Raw genomic sequence first — 18,469 nt, forward strand, 5'->3', positions numbered from 1 at the left:
TTGACCGTACATGTTTTACCTCAGGTTTACTTTTTGAAAGCATTTTACATACAATTCTAAGCATACTACTGTAACATTTCGTTCAGTTTGTACTTTTATTCCCTGGCTGTTGACACGTATATCTTTCATAATATGATGCGTTTGCAAAGAAACAAACTAATATTGCATCAAAACAATGTCCCGTCAGTACGTTAATATTACATTTCTGCGCAAAAGCGCTGAGTGAAATATTTGGCGCTGTGAATACATTTTAATAGATTATTGTTGGTTGCGCAAAAATTCACCGCTATACTGCTGCAATTTTATCTCCTACATCTGGTGTAACATATGGCAGCCTCAAGTCTCCATCTCAAAGTGTGTTGAACTTATAACATGATCCTCTTGGCTCTCGCTCTGTACCCGTTGAGTGCGGCCATGCAGGGTAAAAGAACTGACGCCATCCGGATTCAGTAGAAAGCACACGGTGTACACAGCGAGCTCGAACTCCGGGCTCGGGCCGAAGATGACCGAGCTGGTAGCCTCGTACTCCAAAGTACCATCGTGAAGACTGAAGCTGACTTGCATCTGGTTTGGCTGTGACAGGTGTGGGGATAATATTGTGTTTACACGATGATATCTTTTTGTTTTGGTACTTTATTCGGTTGACTTGAAGTCTTAAAATTGAGTAACTTTCAGTCAAAGTTCAGAGATTAAAAAGGATAAAAGTAAAGGCCTATTTGCAATGCTTTCAAAAGATGCTCACGGAATGACAACAATAAAATAGTATTTTGTTATTGCGGACAGAACTTTGATGGTTGACACCTTCCAGGTCAGGAATACAACTAACGACATTTTTTGAATAGTTGTATAAAAGGCCTTAGTGTGCATAACGCGTAGTCAATGCGGAGTTCAGAATCTGGCGGGACATGGATCCAGAGCAAACAGAAGGAGGTCGAGAGTAAAAGAAAAAAAAGAGGTACGGTGGATTAGTTAAGTATTAAAATGAGAGGTCTAGTATCATCCGTTTTGGTCGTAACCTTTTATGAGATTCCAAAGCCATTCGTTTATATTTATCTACATTGCACGTGCAAGAACGCACGCCAACGAACTGTAGTGACCAAAACAGCTTTCTGTGGTAAAGGTTTCGTTGGTGTTGTTGTTGATTTGTATTGTTTTGTTTGCTTTTTCCCCCAATTTTTGCATCGCACCGAGAGTCCAAAGATACAAGGGAGATGCACTCGAAATAGAAAAATGAAATACATCCCTCCGAATTCTTACTTTTCATTTTCCTGGAGCCTACAAAAGTTGACGTTACCTCTCTTTCTGCGGTGTATCCATGGTAGGTGATCCGCCCTTCCTTTTCGTCCAAGTAGAGAGCCAGCCAGTTGTGGTATCCGCTGACCACTCCATTTGCGACCTCACCGACAAAGGTGCGTTCAAAGCCGGACGAGTCCACTGTCGTGCCATTCGAGCGGGAATACTGCGTAAACCAGATGCTGCGGACGTGGGCCCGGAACTTGGTAAGCGAGCACGGCTTTTGGTCGCAAAGATCTGTGGGCACGATGAGGTTGGCGAGGTAGTGCCAGTGATCGTCGTAAGAGGCACGTGTTCAGGAAGAATATCAACAATTTACAAGGGTGAGAGTACACCTCTGCTTGCTTGTCATAACTATGAAAAATTAACAAAATAATGTTGTGGATAACAAGACTGCAACACAACATGACCGTATTGACGTCACAATAAAAAAGATATAAAGAAAATTCAACATTTTCCATTTGTCCAGCAGAATACTAAGCGCTTGACCTACCTCTTTTAGAATGCAGGAGGAATAATACTTTAACATATTTAACATCAGTAACAGGTCATGGACTGTAAACTTTTCATGAAAAAGTACAATTTTGTTGGTTTTTCCTTACTTTTTTTTCTTTTTGTGTATTGTTTTCCAGAATGATGCCATAAACGTGATAAACGGTAATAGTCTCCTCATTCAGGGATGACGGCACCAAAAATTCCCCAAAGTCATCGATTTCGAATCGATTGTCCGAGTTTCCTCAAACTTTCACCGATGTGATTTTCTATTATTACTGCTTTCACTAAATCCACATTTTTATTGGGTTTTGGTTTCCTTTAAAGTTTTAGACACAGAGTTACTAATGGAAGGAAATTTTAAAAGATGATTGTTTGGATATCTCCGTAAATCTTCAACTGCGCGCGAGCCCTGGTTTCTGCATACCATTATCGACCAAGAATTCGTAGGTCAGGTTTAAGATGGGAGTGGCGAAGACTTGGGTAATGAACTCGTCGACCTCGATCCTTTTCCGAGCAGGCATGGTCTCCATGGTACCGGTCAGCCGGAAGTAGTTGTCCCAAAGGGCAATGAAAGATGGCCAAGTTCCGGTCAGTTTTGTCTCATTGACATAGATGAAAAGACTGTTACTTGAACGTGAAAGTTTGGAAGAGAGAGAGAGAGAGAGATTGAGAGGAAGAAGAGATGGGAACAAGAGAAAGAAATAGAAAAATTAGGGCGCAATGACTGTTGTCATGGAAATGTTATTATTCATTTTCAAATACTGGACATTGATATAATCCATATAATCCTGTCCAATGTTTGGCGGTGGATCTATGGATCTGGCTGTACTTGGGTGAGGCTATGCACACGAACTTTCATAGAGCAAGGCACATCTTCGTAAATAAGTTTACGAGTTACATGCCCCGGGGAATTACTGGGACGTTAGGCCTACTGAAGAACCAACTTTGCCACTTTAAACGTTTCATCCCATCCCATTCTGCTTCCCACCTAACATACAAAATTCAACAGTATGTTCGTTGCTTCCAGAATCCCCATCCGTTTCTTTTTCTCTCTCTTTTTTTTTACATGGCCTCTCTTCGTTGTCTTTATTCTCTTCTCGTTTATCCTTTATCTATCCTTTATTCTTTATAGCCAAGTTGATGGCCTTACCTAGGGCCCGCCTTGGTAGGAGCCAACTCGGCAGACTCATCAAGATAGTTCTGATTGTTGATGACCAGGTCTGGGCCGTCCAGTCGGTTTGCATCTGCCTCCCAGAGGGACTGGACAAAGTCCGAAAGGACGTCTCCTTCAAGGAGAAACATCGAATGAGAATATACGTTAAAGATTGATATACAAATGATCAATGAAATAATAGAGAAATTAACATCATACATTGGTCAATCTGTCATAACATAGATGAAATAGTAAATAAGCTTGAAAGTGAAAAAAAATGCAAGGTGACAACATTCACTACACTAAACGCAAAGTTATATGAAGGCTCTATTTCTTTCTTTTTTTATTTGTGGTGATAGCACAAACACTGAATTATAAGAAGTTGAATAAGGAAAAAATGATTAGGGATTCTTTACACCCTCGAAATGTGAAAAGAGAGAGCAGGAACAGATGTTGAAATATAATTGAATACCATGAATTACACGATAAGAATTGATAAAGATCGTTAAGGTATAGTTTTCCGAAGACTTTTTACACATTTTAATCAGTTACGTATAAACAGGTATAGATAGGTAATACAATATGCTGGAATAATTTGCATATCTATGTTATAAAACATATGTTATTATTTTGCAAGCAGCTGTATAATTGCATTTTTGTTGGAAATAAAGGTAAATGTAATTATTGTGATGTTGTTAGACTTAAGAACAAAAATGTCAATGTGTATATTAAAATCAATACAGTCGGTCACATTTTTGAAGTCCTCCCCACGTGAAGTTCTCCACAAGCACCGTGGTTATACTTTTTTAAAGAGGAGAAGTAAGTAGTTGGAGGGATGGCGATTGGATGTTTCACCATTTTGTGAGCTGAAATGAAAACAACTACAAAATTGATGTGAAATGATTAATCTAAAACATAGGTGACGTTTGTTTGACTGAAATTGGTTTAGAAATAGCAAAAACATGATCAAGTGAAGAAACAAATAGAATTCGACTGGCCTTCATAATAATTTCATTCGAATTTGGTTTGAAAAAGGTGTTCCTTTCCCTTTATCATACGGCAATGGTAGCCGATGTCTTTGCAGTTTCCACCATCAATCATAAATGCAGGGTTTGCCTTTTCTGCATCTGTGTTCCCTAAGATGTGTCGTTAGAACCCTGCACATTACAATTCCGGACCAGTTAACCCTATAAAGCCCAAGCTATTTTGACCCCTGCCAGGCCCAAGGGGGGGGGGGGGGGCACATTGTGCCCCCCTATATAACTTCTTTATTATATGATGTATGACCGTCATATTTGGCACATGGGTAGAGCAACTCGTACTCTACATGACCCAACATTTGAAATTTCTCAAGGTCATCCGCTGAGGGCGCTATTTACCAAAATTTAAAGAAATACATTTTTTCTGTTCATTTCTTTATCCCCAGTATATATCCTTTTTTTTTACATCAATCATTTTCATATTTACCACAAAGGAAAAGCATTCAAAGTCAGCCTTCACTGTTTGTTATGTTTGAAATTTCTCAAGGTCAACACATGGGGGCGCTATTCATTACAATATAAAGAAATATATAAAACCTATGATGTATTGCTTGGAATGAATACATATATTGGTATTGCATTTCATATATCCAAAATATTGTAATTTTGAGTTTGCAGATTGATAATATGATAAACAAATGATATTACAGGCACAGTTTGTGTGAAAATAACACAAAATAAAAGGGTAGTCTTTGGAAAATGCTGTATTTTCAATTATTTTTATTATATCTATTGTTTGATGCCTATGTCGTATAGAAAATAAAGGAAATAATTAGAAAACCATTTCAGGGTAATTCACAACCATAATTCCTTCACCTTTTGGTTCTTCAGCAAATTACAGCCAAGAAACCCCCCATTTCATCCATTATTATACTGTTAACTGAAATTGGAACAGAAAATCATGCAAAATCTGACGAACATGGTTGTCAGTTTATGGTTGCCATGGCAACCAGCAATATCGGACATAGCTAAATTATACATCAAAATGTGCGCAATAAGATTTTAGGAAAAGTCACCAAATTTGGTTGAAATCAGATAAAGGGTATATGAGCGGCAAACGAAAATATGGTAGGGGGGCACAATGTGCCCCCCCCCCCCCTTGGGCTTTATAGGGTTAAAAAACACTAGTCTGAAAAGAAAGATTAAAATGTAATAACTATTTTCTATAAATAAGTTCTATAAATACCACTTTCACTAAATCTACATTTCGGGATTTGGTTTTCTTTAAGGTTTTAGGCACAAATTAACTAATGGAAGGAAACTTTAAAAGATGATTGTTTGGATGTCTCCGTAAATCTTCAACTTCGCATATGTTAAAAACATAACAGTCAAATGTGATCAGATAAAACTTCGAAACATTACGAAATTGTGAAATGTCCGTAATTCTCGCAAAGCAGATCTTGAGCAGGCAATATAGATATGCAAATGACTGACTGGATAATGCTATCCGCTCCAAAAATTGTCAAATATTTTGTACCTGAAATCTTGGAATTCCAAAGGCTTTTTTTTTTCTAAAACGCAATAATAGCTCAGTCTCGATTCCTATAATGTATGTGATTGATCATAATTGTAAATTTGTTCATTTGTGAATGATAGGCGTTTTAGGGCTATTGCATTTTTTTTGACATGATCATTGCAAAATTCTGAAAATGATGACATTATGTTGAGGTTCACTAAGCAGTCTCCTGAAAACTGTTTTGTACTTATTAGCAAATCAATGTTTATTTGTAATGTGCGTAATTTTTTTTTCCCGAAAAAAAGGATATTTCTTGCCAAGAATTTTCCTGCTAATTGTGTGTCTTTGGGCTCGATTTCTCATTGTCGCCTTCTATTTTCGCTCCAATTACAACTGGTCGCATTCACTATCCTTTTCATCGGCTGTGTGGGACGTCATGTAAAGACATGTAAATAGACACTCTATTGCCTTTCAACGGTCTATTGTTTGGATTTCACTCATGATTTATCACAAATAATGGGCATGGATAGCATTTAAAAGCGAGGAGTGGTGTCGGGCGTGACTGCAAAAACACAGCGGGCAATATTATTGGCGAACATTTTTTTTTACGGAACATTTTTTTTTTTTTTTTTTTTTTTTTTTTACAGATCATGGTGTGTTCACAGCAATTATAGGTTATGATGTTTTGTGTGGAGGACTTGCTAATGAGAACGACTTGTTACTATGGATACTGTCTGTAAGTGTCTTTTCTCTATTACTCTCTAGGTCTGAAACAAAACAACAACAAAAAGAGCGTGTTGCGTGCACACATCACATAGACTATCACTAACAGCAGACATTGATCAAGATAAAATGTTAACGGAAACGTGTGTGAAAGAAGGGACATTGCTTGCCTTGCCGCCAAATGGTCAACAGACACAAACAGCAACATGTGCACACATACACACGACTGACAAGGTTCATCAAGGTGCGAGGTTTACATGATAATGGTATTAAAACATATTTCAAATGTATTATAATATTATATATAACATGAATGATTACATATATATATATGATTTATACAGATAAACATATATCTGTGCGTCAGTGTGTTTGAGTGTGTGTGTATGCACACATTAAGAATATGATATTGTTTTTACTTAATATAAAAATCACTTAAACTTCTTGAATGTTAAGGGTAAATGCTTTATCAGTAGTCCGTAAATCATTATGCATTATTATTGCTTACCCTTTGTGTTATGAATACGCTCGTTCAGTATTCCTGTTTATAAGTCCAATCTTCCTCCTTGTCTGCCCGTATGGAGTTGCTCCATTCTTTAATGATGATATTATTCTGGTTTGATTTTTGTTTTTCCGGCGGAAACTAGCAAATTTCTCATTTAATCATTTTCCATTGCTCGTTCCGATATTTTGAAGAACTTTTTGTTGGTATCTATACGCTGACATACCTTTGAGAAGGCTTCTAAGTAATCATACTGCGAAAAAAAAAAGATTAAAACAAAAATATACAGCTTCTAGAATAATCTTCTTCGAATTCATTTCCTTCTTATGCTTTGGTCTTCATACGTACTACAGAGTTCTTATAGTCAAAAATTCATTACATATAGTGGGTGTGTGTGTGCGTGTATGTGTGTGCGTGTATGCGTGTGTGTGTGCATGTGTGTGCGTGTATGTGTGTGTGAGTTTACATTGTGAGTGCGTAAATAGTTGACCAAGAAAATATTAGATGAAAGGAGAAAAAGAAACCTTTGTCATCCAGATTTACACGTGTGGTGCTTGTTGTCAGATCTGTAACAAAACTTGATTTAGTCTTGTCCCCTAGGGGCGGAGACGGAGTAAGCTTTGCTGCTGACGTAGCAACGGTTGTTGCTGAGGTAGCAGCAGTTGCAGACACACTTGTTGCAGTTGTCGTTGGAAACGGTGATACCCCTTCTGCCGCTGATGTTGTTGAATCCACAGGCAACGAATGAGATATTGCCAGTGTGGTTGTAAGCAAATCACGCAAGTCCGTTAGCAGTTGCCAATGTTGTAGTTGGTGGGGATGATTGTACAGTCTGCGTGGTTGTACTGTCGCCAGTGACTACGGCTGGAACACAGTATCAATAATGAGGTATTCAGTCACAGTGTCAAATTCTCATGCATGCATAACCTTGGTGTATTTTGTTCAACTACATTCAGGTTTATTTTTAACACAAAAAATAGATGTTGGTTTCTTTCTCACCACACATGATACAGTTCTAGCTTTTATACCAATGCATACGATCAAGTCAAATCATATACAAAGTTAAACTTTGCATAAGTGGAAATGTTAATGTCTGTCATGGGGCCATAATAATTAAAGGGATGGTACAGTATTGGTGGAGATGAAAATTGGGCCTTTAACTTTTTGCGAGATACCAAGAAAACACTTATGACATAGTACAGAACATACCATTTTAAGAGGAGTTCAAAGTTTATTTGATGAAAATCGGGTTTGGAATGACTGAAACATCCAAAAATAAAGTAAAACAACAAAGTGATCGTAAAAAAGTGTGGGTCCCACACTTTATTAGAATCGCTGTTTTTTGGATCCGTCACAGCAATGGTTTTGTTGGATCTGTCTTCGGCCTTCGACACTGTAGATCACAGAATTCTTGTCAATACACTTAGAAGTTTGGGTATCCAGGGACAAGCTCTCGAATGGTTTAAATCATACCTATCACACCATTCACAGTCTGTTCTTTTGAATGGTGTCACATCGTCTTCAAAGCCATTAGGCTGTGGTGTACCTCAAGGCTCTGTTGGCGGGCCCACCCTTTTTTCTATCTATTTGATCGGTCTGCGGAAAATATTTCAAAGGCATTCTGTTCGGTATCATCTATATGCAGACGACATATAAGTTTTTGTATCTTTTCCACCACATCAAATCTAAGCATCTCATGCACTGCGCTGTCTAGAAAATTGCATCATTGATATTGATGCTTGGATGAGGTCTAACTCATTGTTTCTAAACCACAGCAAGTGTGAATTTATCCTTTTTGGTTCTAAATCTCACTTGAATAAGTTGGATATTAATTGTATTTCGAGTGTAGGTAATGATATTCCTCTGTCAAAGTCATGTCGCAATCTGGGTGTTATGTTTGACTCTCACATGGCTATGTCCGATCAAATCACCAACATTTCTAAATCAGTCCGTTATCAATTGCGCAATATTGGCTTTATTCGCAAGTATTTGACTCGCTCTGCCACGGAAAAACTTGTTCATGCACTTGTTTCTTCACGCCTTGATTTTGGTAATGGTTTGTTTTTCAATCTACCAAACTCGCAAATTGCCCAATTACAAAAGCTACAAAATGCCGCTGCACGTATTGTTTCTTTGTCAAGTAAACGCAGTCATATCACACCTATCCTGAAGAGTCTTCATTGGTTGCCTGTACAGGAGCGTATTCGGTTTAAGATACTTCTTTTGGTTTATCATGTTATTGAGGGAACAGCTCCTGATTACAATGTTTGTTTGTTTCGTCAATACCAACCTTCACGAACTCTTCGATCCTCAACTTCAGGTCTCTTACATATTCCGTTTTCTAGGAAATCTTGGGGGAACGTGCTTTCGCTCACGCTGGACCAACACTGTGGAATTCACTTCCTCGTGAGCTGAAAGACTCAAGCTCTATAACATCTTTCAGGAGTAATTTAAAATCCTATCTGTTTAGCAGTGCATTTTGAAGACCAGTGTCTTTTGAAGACAGACTTTCATGTCTTTTTTTTTTTCTGCTTCTTCATCTTCTTCTATTACTGTGATGTACTTGTATTTTCAATCTGTTCGCTTTGATGTACCTATTGTAAAGCGCCTTGAGCATTTAATCAAAGTGGAGAACGGCGCTATAGAAATTGTATGTATTATTATATTTCAGCCATTTCAAAACCAATTTTCATCAAATAAACATTGAATTCCTCATGAAATTACATGCTCTTTCATATTTCATAAGAGGTTTCTCATTATCTCACCAAAAAATGTTAGAAACCTGAAATTAGGTCTCAACCAAAACTACACGATCCCTTTAAGCATATCCATGTGACGATTGAAATAAAAATTTTCATTTTTGAAAAAGGTTACGGAATAACAAAGTGTGTGCCTGTTCCACCGAGAACTTATGATTGCTAGTATGATTGCTAATTTCACTATAAACGTAATAAGCATTTTCCCTCCCCCCCCCCCCCAAAAAAAAAACAACAACAACAACAAACAAACAAACAAACAAACAAATAATGCAAAATATTGTCCGGGTTTCTTTTTCTTTATCATCATTTTTTTTTAAAGACTAGTGTTAAGATAATATTACTACACGTGCATCCTTTTAAAATATGATACAATTACAACAAGTTCCTGTCAACAACTATACAGAAACTCAAGCATGTTTGTTGGAAAGTGTATTGTGTTGAAGTACGTATATCAGATAAACGAACATAACCATATATTGATTATTATGATATAATGAGGGTGGGGAGATGGGGTGGGAACATAATTATATCTGTGAATGTGCAAACACTATGTAACGATGAGATCTCACCACTGCCACAGTTTGTCCCGTCGAATCCCGGTGGGCAGTGACAGATATAGCCACTGATCGTTTCCTCGCAAGAACCATGGATGCAAGGACCGCTGTAGCAATCTGTGTACAGTAAGTAAAATAGCCATGCAAGTGCCAATAAAACACGAGCAACAGTGCGACGAGAGCGATTTTAAAATTATAATGATCAAAGGAGAACGAACACACATATTATCATAATATTATCATACAGTGTACATCCTTCATACCTACATGATTATACACTGTAGCTACATGCATGTTGTATTATGTATCTCTACAGATGTGCTTGTGTAACTGTCTGTATATTACAAAAGTTTATGTTTTAAATTATACAAAGGGAACAGAAATAACGACTGTGCAATGGAGACTAGACTTATTCTGTTACTAGCAATCAAGGAAGTTAATATCTATTGCACGCACATGTTCAACAGCAATTAAGCACGATTAAAATAGAATAAAGGTATGGCTCCTATAGTGCATTTATTAAATCAGCCTTCCTTTTGGGCATAAAGTTGTTAACCAATAACAGAGCTCCGTGGAAGATGGGCAGTTAATTTGTTTTTAATTTAGATAGTGTTTCTTATTTTGAAATTACATGAATATGATAACTGGGTATATTTTATGTTATACACAGTTTGTTTGGTTTGTGTGTGTGTGTGTTTGTTTGGTTGGTTCTTTTTTTTCTTTTATCTTGTTTGGCTGATCAGGTTACCCTGTATAAAGATTCGCAATAGATAGATAGATAGATAGATAGATAGATAGATAGATAAATGGATAGATAAATAGATAAAGATAAATAGATAGAGAGATTAATGAATAATAAATAAATAAGAAAGTCTCCTGGTAGAACTTACCTGGATTGCGACAGATCCGGTATCCACGGGGGATCCCTAATCGGCTGACCCTCTGACAAGCGGTGTCCTGCGGCAGCAGCTGCAACGGTTTCAAGGGTGATGCCACGGGGATCAGCTTGGGAATTGTCCTAACTGTGGCGCCGCTGGGATCATCTCGAATCTCAGGGCACGATTTGAACATGGGAAGGGTATAATTCAGACCAAACCCATCTCTACAACAAGTGTTCAGTAAAACTTTTCCCTCGGTGATACCTAGGCAGTACGAATGATGACGGTAAAGATTCTTTAAAAAATAATTGTTCATATTCATGCGTAGTTCATAATGAGATTGGATTCCCGTTAGGGTTTGAAAGAGCAAATAAACCAGTAAAGAACAAGATCAAATAACAAGTATCTTCACGAATCTCACTTCAAGATGGCAAGTCGTTTCTACAAATTGAAAAGGATATGCACTACTTTTAGTCTTTCACGTATTAGCGTACTAAATTTTCTCAACAAAGCATCAGATGAAAATTCAAAACTTGCGTTTTCGGTGACATAACAAGATGAATAAAGTAAAACAGTTCCTATGTCAGTCCAACATCTCCATCTTACGATATCTGAGAATAATATAGATGTGACCCTGCATCACAAGACCAGCAAAAAGTCGCCAGACGTGGATTTAAGTTAAAGATTCTAAAAGAGCAGACTCTCTAAGCTTTAAAATGATATACAACTCATTGCAAATGTACTCTCCTAACCTATCCAAATATTGGAAAGAAAGCACACACTCTTGAAAAGTACAAATTATAAACTGAGAAAAGAGGCTCTGACGTACAGGGTTTATTCAAGCGCTTTACCAAGCCGTGCTAGCTGTGCCATGAAAGGGACAAAACACAGGATGTCAACCACTGGAGCAACAACAATGAAGGGATTATCAGATTAAGCTGAAATTGAGCATGCTCTATCAACACATTCTTTCCATGCTTAATGCCAACTTTCAAAGCAGTAGTATTATCTTTTCAAAAGTTATTAGAGTTGAAAATGAAGAGTGTGCAAAGGATTTTCAAGAAATGAAAAACGGGCATCATAGGGTTCTAAGACATACTTTATCTCACTACTTATCAAAAGAGGGTCGTAGGAAAATTTCTGAAACAAACTTTCCCATTCATTTTATGATCCCAAAGTTAGGAATAATACAGAAGAATACCTCTTTAAGAATACATTAAAAAAAAAAATCGAGATTGACTTTTATAGTTAACCCGTTTGGCTTTTTTTGAGTCCTCGAGTAAATTCGAGGGGAGCGACTTCTTGTTGTTGTTGTTGTTTTTTTTTTTTTTGGATGCACGGTCACAAATTATGAAACAGATTTTAAAGAGTATTCTTTAAAAAAGATGAAGAAAATGTCTTACCAATGGTTAGGATTCCCAACATCAGCCATCCCGCGTAGAGAGGCCACGTCATTGACCAGGGTATCGGCATTGCACGTCGGGGAGGCTAAAACGATACTGAAAGATGTGCAAGATAGCTGTAACAGTTTCCGTGCCATTCTAGAATAATTTTTAGAATGGCACGGATATTTTTTTAGAACATTTCCATGGCGGTTTAACATTTAGTTGTCGGTGCTTTTCACGGTACTATGTATTCTTTCTTGAAAGCGAGTACAACAGTCCTGAATATTTAGGATCTATTCACTTTCGACATTATTTTCAGTATGCTTGCTCTTACCGTCTTCATGAGAAAGAAGTCCAAATACCACACCGAAGACAATGCAAAAGCCAAAAGCCAAAACTAAAACAAACACCTAAAACAAACACCAAAAACAAACAAACAAACAAACAGAAACACATCAAGACTGAGAAAATAACACAAAAATCCATGCATGCATTCATTCATTCATGCATTCATTCATTCATTCATTCATCCATCCATCCATCCATCCATCCATTCATTCATCACTGTTCATTCAAGGTATGGAACAATATGCCTGGTTGATACCGTTTGCCGACTGTAAGTACTGTTCTTCATGGTTCTTCACACAATTTTCTCACCATGAAAATTGTTCAAATACGTAACCTATACCGCATACTGATTGTCTTTTTTATCAACAAAATAAGCATATGTCCTACTTGCTGCAAATTGCACTCACCTTAAAAAAAAAAAGCAAAAAAAAAAAATATGAGAAACGGGTGGCTTCGACGAGTGACTCTATCCACACCAAAGACAACTTAAGAGAGCCTAACACATCGACGACGGACTGATTTCGATACAACAGGCATTTTCTATAGACACCTGCGTTATGACTAATACTTGTAGTATGACAGTTACACTATATCTGAATCGACGTGATGATAAGCATGGCAAACTGCAGACAAATACGACTTTCCTACACTACGTCCATAACACTTTCTAGGTTCATGTGGTAGAGTGTCGGGTGGAATACTTCAGCATAAAGCGGACCACCAAATTTATTTGTTAAAGCCACATTAAGTCGTCTTCTTCAAATTGTAAAAAAAAAAAAAAAAAAGCAAAACGCGCGAATTCACAGACATAACGATAAAGAGGGAACACTGTTCCCATCAAACAGTTGAAAGCTTTACCAATTCGTGAAGACAACCTATCTCGGTGAACGTGATTTTCTCCCAGCAAAGGGAAACAAAATGATTAAATCGAGTCTTTCAGGACCCTCCAAGTAACCTCACGATGGCAATTTCGATACCAACTAGACAGACAATGGCTGTTTCTATAGTGACCTAAGGTGATAAAAAGGGCCTGCTGTTGAGCGTGCACATCGACCACTCGAATGCTTTTAGGTACAACCTGCTTTCATATTGCGGAAACATTAAAGAAAAACGAAACTACGATTTCATATTTTATTTGTATGATGTACGTGCCTTAACAATGAGGAGTCACTCTGCAGTCACAAAAAAAAAAAAAAAATGAGGAAGATATACATATATATATATATATATATAGAGAGAGAGAGAGAGAGAGAGAGAGAGAGAGGGGGGGGGGGTGTCCACGAACAAAGTCAACAGAGAAAACAAAAAAGGACCCAAAACTGAACATTCAATATCAACCTCTTTCATTTCCATAAAGGCGACAAGACAAATGTCGTCTAAGCGTAAGTGTAAATGGGGCGCCCTTTTTAAAAAGTTCTCTATTTTGATGTATTAAACTGGAAACTCGCGAGAGACTGAAAGCTACTGCTCAGGTACACGCTTTAGACTAGCTATGAATTACTCATTTTGAGTTCAATGGTGCGAGCATATTTTTTTTGGTCGTTTTTCGTAGAGCCACGATTCTTTTTTTAATATGTAATTTAGTATGTAATCTATTTTCGTCTTTGCTGACTACTCAGTAATCAATAATTTCAAATGCCTTCTAACTCTACAAACATCGCCCATCTACTTTGAATGTGTCATTGTGACGTGTATCTAATGTCGTAGTTGTTGTTGCTGCTGCTTAACCAGAAAATAACCGTCATGAGAACTTCCGTAATTGTCTTCCATCCAGACAGAATGACTTGGGATAATTCTCTATATGTACATGTAGTTTCATTTTGTTAAAGTGATCACAATATTACTTCATTTTTGCTTTTCAGCAGTATGTGGAATTGATAGAACAGGGATATGTTTCTGCATTTACACCATATATGTATATCTATGTGTATGTATATATATATATACTCAACAAAAAAAGAAAGAAAGTAAACACTTTTTTTCGAGGTAATATTTTTCATAGATTTTTATGAAAATCATTGTTTTATTTCCCATATTAAAGGTAATTTAATTGGCTACTAAGCTAATAGGTTAATTAAAAAGAAAACTTTAAGCATGAGTGAGCACATTCTTTTTTATCCTCCAAGGCACAAAATTAAAAATTGCAAAAATTGACATGTTCTCTTTCATTTGCAAATGCCCTTCAAGATAACATTGACAACAAAAGACCTGTATAACACAATGAGAGACATGAATGATATAGGGAAAATAAGTTTTTGTTCTCTTTATCTCTTTATAACCTCTAAGAAAAACAAAGTGGGAAACTAAAGGGGAAAATACGAATTTTCTGTCAGGTCAAACTTCAAATGACATAGGGAATAAGAAGCATAAAGATGATTATTAAATGAGAATTTCTCTATTTATTTCTTTAAATCTGGTGATTTAAAATCCATGTGACAATTTTAAGAACCAAACATTATTAACAATTTCCTAATTTGAAAAAAAAACCCTCAAATTTCTACCATTTTCATAAATTATTACTTCTTCTCTTATTTCATTTGAATTTAGATTTGACATAAGATGCTTTATTTTCCTCCATTATTTTTAGCCTTCATTGGTCTTCTGGGCTTTAAAGATATCATAGAGATCAAAGGTTTATTTTTGCAACTTAATTCATGTTTCTTTTTGTGTGAAATATTTTATTTGTTCTTATTGCTCTATGGAAGAGCACATACGCATGAATGACTACTTGTTCTGTTTTGCAATTTTTATTTTTGTGCCCTGGAAGTCAAAAACTATGGTGTTCACTCATGCGTAAAGTTGCCCTTTTTGTTGACCTACCAGGTTGATAGCCAATTAAATTACCTTCAATATGGTATATAATACATTAGCTTGCAGCCAAATATTCTATGAGAAATCTAAACTTGGAAAAAGAGTTTACTTTTTTGTTGTTGTGTCTGTATATATAATTGTATAGTCTTGATAAAGTAGGCCTCTATAAATACATAAGGGTTCAAAACGGACTTCTTTTCCCTCTGGTGGCCCATTCAGGCCACTTGAACAATTGAATCTTTTGATTTGAAATTGGGTTCACCCCCCCCCCCCCAAAAAAAAATGAAATAAAATAAAAATGAATAAATAAATAAATAAATAAATAAATAAAATTGTATTGGCAAAAAATAAATGGAAAGAAAATAATTCATTTTTAATCTTAGCTGCTGGATCAGGACACAAAAGATAACCTTTTTTGAAATTTTGTGGCAAAAAAAAAATCAAAGTTTAGGCTTTATACCTTGTGTAAATTCACGAGTTTACAGTATCAACAGATTCCCTTGCATGGTTGTAGTTGTAGAAAGTTTAATGCATTTTGCCTGCAAAATCATCATTTCTATACTGCTCACCATGTGGAAGTTATCCGCAAGTCAAATCTCGCCACCATCGAGTAAAGCAACACAACAGTTTCTGACAACTTTATTGTGCATAATTTATTGATTTTATTCAGCCTTGCGATATTCAATTTTACCACGTTCAGAAACTTGTACGTGTACGATGTACAAATGATCATGAGATGTTTTGTTCCAAGACATGGTATGCGTCAGCAATGTGGAACATACATCTTTTTTTGATAAACTAGAGACATCACAGAATACCAAACATAATTTCACCACAGTATGACCAGCATTACAAATTTGCAGAACAACAAACATCATCACTCGGTTTTAATACTGAATCAGGATTTTATCCCTCTACTTTCGACGTGAACATTTGTGCATGTTTCACTAAAAGTTCTTGAAGGATTTTTTCCCCTCCAGCTCTATGGCTGATTGCAAGTAGGGGTGTAAAGAGTTACGTGGTTGTGGAAAGAACGGCACATTACAGTCATTGTATTGTCCTCACTCTATTCTGCAATATTTGAGTGACCAGGCACATTTCACAAGTTTTTATAAATAGATTTCCATCAGTAACACTACTGAGCAGCATTAGTTCTGATCCCTCCCATACAAAAAACTAATTTTGCTAATGATACAAACTATGACATTAAATGAAACGGCTTTCATTATCACTCCTATAATAAAGGGACATTCCAGACAATTTTCATAACTTCACATCCTGTAGTACATAAATCAACAGCTCCATGTATAGATTTGTGAAATTTATTGTGGTCCTTGATCAGAGTAATGCATTTTAACCCCAAACAAATTGCACTGAACAAAGATGATGACATCGAGCCTCACACATGTCAGAAATGTAGCACTGTAATTCAATTACAATATGTGCTTAACAAGTTCACCAGTGTAGAATTTGCTTAATTGAACCCCTACTCATGCATTCTTGTTGTGAGGCTGCCATGTCATCAATCTTGTTTATTACAATTTGTTATAAATTCTGAAAACACTCCAATTCATCATCCACATCACTACAAATTCTGAAACTCTGCACCCAGTGTAGTTTGAAAATTATCTGGAGGTCTCTTGTGATATCCTGGTGCTCTGACCTGGTCGACTGCGCTTTGGATTTAAAGATTTGGATTTTTTATTTTTTATTTTTTTTTTTTTTAGATTCTAAACAAAATGGCCTATTGTTCCCTACAAGGTACGGCAATATTAATCCAATTTTGACTACTTTCTAAATTATGCAAATTAGATCACCGCATGTTTATTCTTATCTATCATAAGTAATGTTAATTTGAAAGGCTAATAAGACTTTACCAAGAGACATGTGTGTCACAGAAATAATTTTGACATACATGTTGACCTTCAACCACTTAAAAATCACATCATTATATAATCTGTACGAAACCAATAAAAATAGTAAAGCATAAAACTACAAAAAAGCGGACGGGCGGTTTCAGGCAGTTTAGAGAGTTATCCGACGGGAGGTTCAGTTACTAATGGGTTAAGTACATACATTGTACACTATTATACTATATTGCAACGCGGGAACTTAATTATTATACTACTTTACTCACATAATTCATGTAAATGCAACACATGGCTTTACAACACTGTTTGTAGACACCAGATAGCAGTCTACACACATAGTTTCTAACAGTATACATAACATACACTGCACCCTGTGCTGGGTGGGATAACTTGCTTGTTTAGTTTGGTTTTGTTCTGCTGTATGGGTCAGCAAAGATACCAGAAAGGGTCATGGACCTCCTAAACTTGGGTCATGTGACTTTTCACATTAAAGGACATGTTCACCTAATAAACATGTGGATTGAGTGAATGCAGCAATACATGTTATATATTAGTAAAACACATAGGTGAGAGTTTGAGGAAAATCAGTCAATCCGTTCAAAAGTTATGAGTTTTTGAAGTTTCTGCTCAGTCACTGTTAGATGAGAAGACTACTCCAGCTTGTGATGTCACAATGTGTAGAACGATATAAAGAAAATTCAACATACAGTGTATATTCACTTTTCTCGCATAATGAAAGAAACACTTGACTTGCCTCTTTCAGAAGGCAGGCGTAATGATATTACCGTAACATGAGCCAGTGACAAGTCGAGGAAATGTGCACTTTTTTCAAAAACTAACATTTTGTGAAATAGACGATATCTCGACCCACTCTCTCCAAAAATCAATTCTCCAGGCTGCCTGCAGTGCAAACTACAAGTGCCAGGTAAGCCAGTCTGCTTCTTCACGGGGCTCGATCCACCAACGCTTATGGCTGACACCCATGTGCTCATGCGGTTCACCTCAAAACCTTTTCGATTGAAAAAATGGTTGACAGTGTCAGTAGTATCCACTTCAATATTATACACATACCAAAGTCAGAGGTAGTCAAGTATTGGCCGCACCATGAGTCAGTGGCTCACAAGTTGATGCCATACAACAAGAATGTTGAAGTTTCCTTGCTCATTGGGAACGACTGTCCTTGTGCTATAAGACCAAGGGA

At 36.6% G+C, this 18,469-nt stretch overlaps 1 protein-coding gene across 1 annotated transcript; it reads right to left on the reverse strand.

Moving 5' to 3' along the window:
* Positions 1 to 336: 336 nt before the first annotated feature.
* Positions 337 to 11,046, reverse strand: LOC140234477 (uridylate-specific endoribonuclease B-like). The gene is made up of 6 exons (XM_072314520.1): positions 10,866 to 11,046; positions 9,991 to 10,092; positions 2,939 to 3,074; positions 2,213 to 2,415; positions 1,295 to 1,530; positions 337 to 573 (listed from the first exon to the last, which is right to left on the reverse strand). The coding sequence occupies exons 1-6, from the start codon at positions 11,044 to 11,046 to the stop codon at positions 337 to 339; spliced, it is 1,095 nt and encodes a 364-aa protein (XP_072170621.1).
* Between the last annotated feature and the right edge of the window lie 7,423 nt (positions 11,047 to 18,469).

The sequence above is a fragment of the Diadema setosum genome, chromosome 10 (assembly GCF_964275005.1).
Source record: "Diadema setosum chromosome 10, eeDiaSeto1, whole genome shotgun sequence".
In the NCBI taxonomy this organism is placed as follows: Eukaryota; Metazoa; Echinodermata; class Echinoidea; order Diadematoida; family Diadematidae; genus Diadema; species Diadema setosum.

Bases quoted from the DNA above. Each gene is read 5' to 3' on its own strand.
- LOC140234477 (XM_072314520.1), bottom strand. From the start codon at position 11,046: ATGTTCAAATCGTGCCCTGAGATTCGAGATGATCCCAGCGGCGCCACA. The intron at 2,416-2,938 runs GTAAGGCCATCA...TTCACGTTCAAG, and splicing joins CCTACCAAGGCGGGCCCTAG to TAACAGTCTTTTCATCTATG. The intron at 574-1,294 runs GTAACGTCAACT...CACCTGTCACAG, and splicing joins GATACACCGCAGAAAGAGAG to CCAAACCAGATGCAAGTCAG.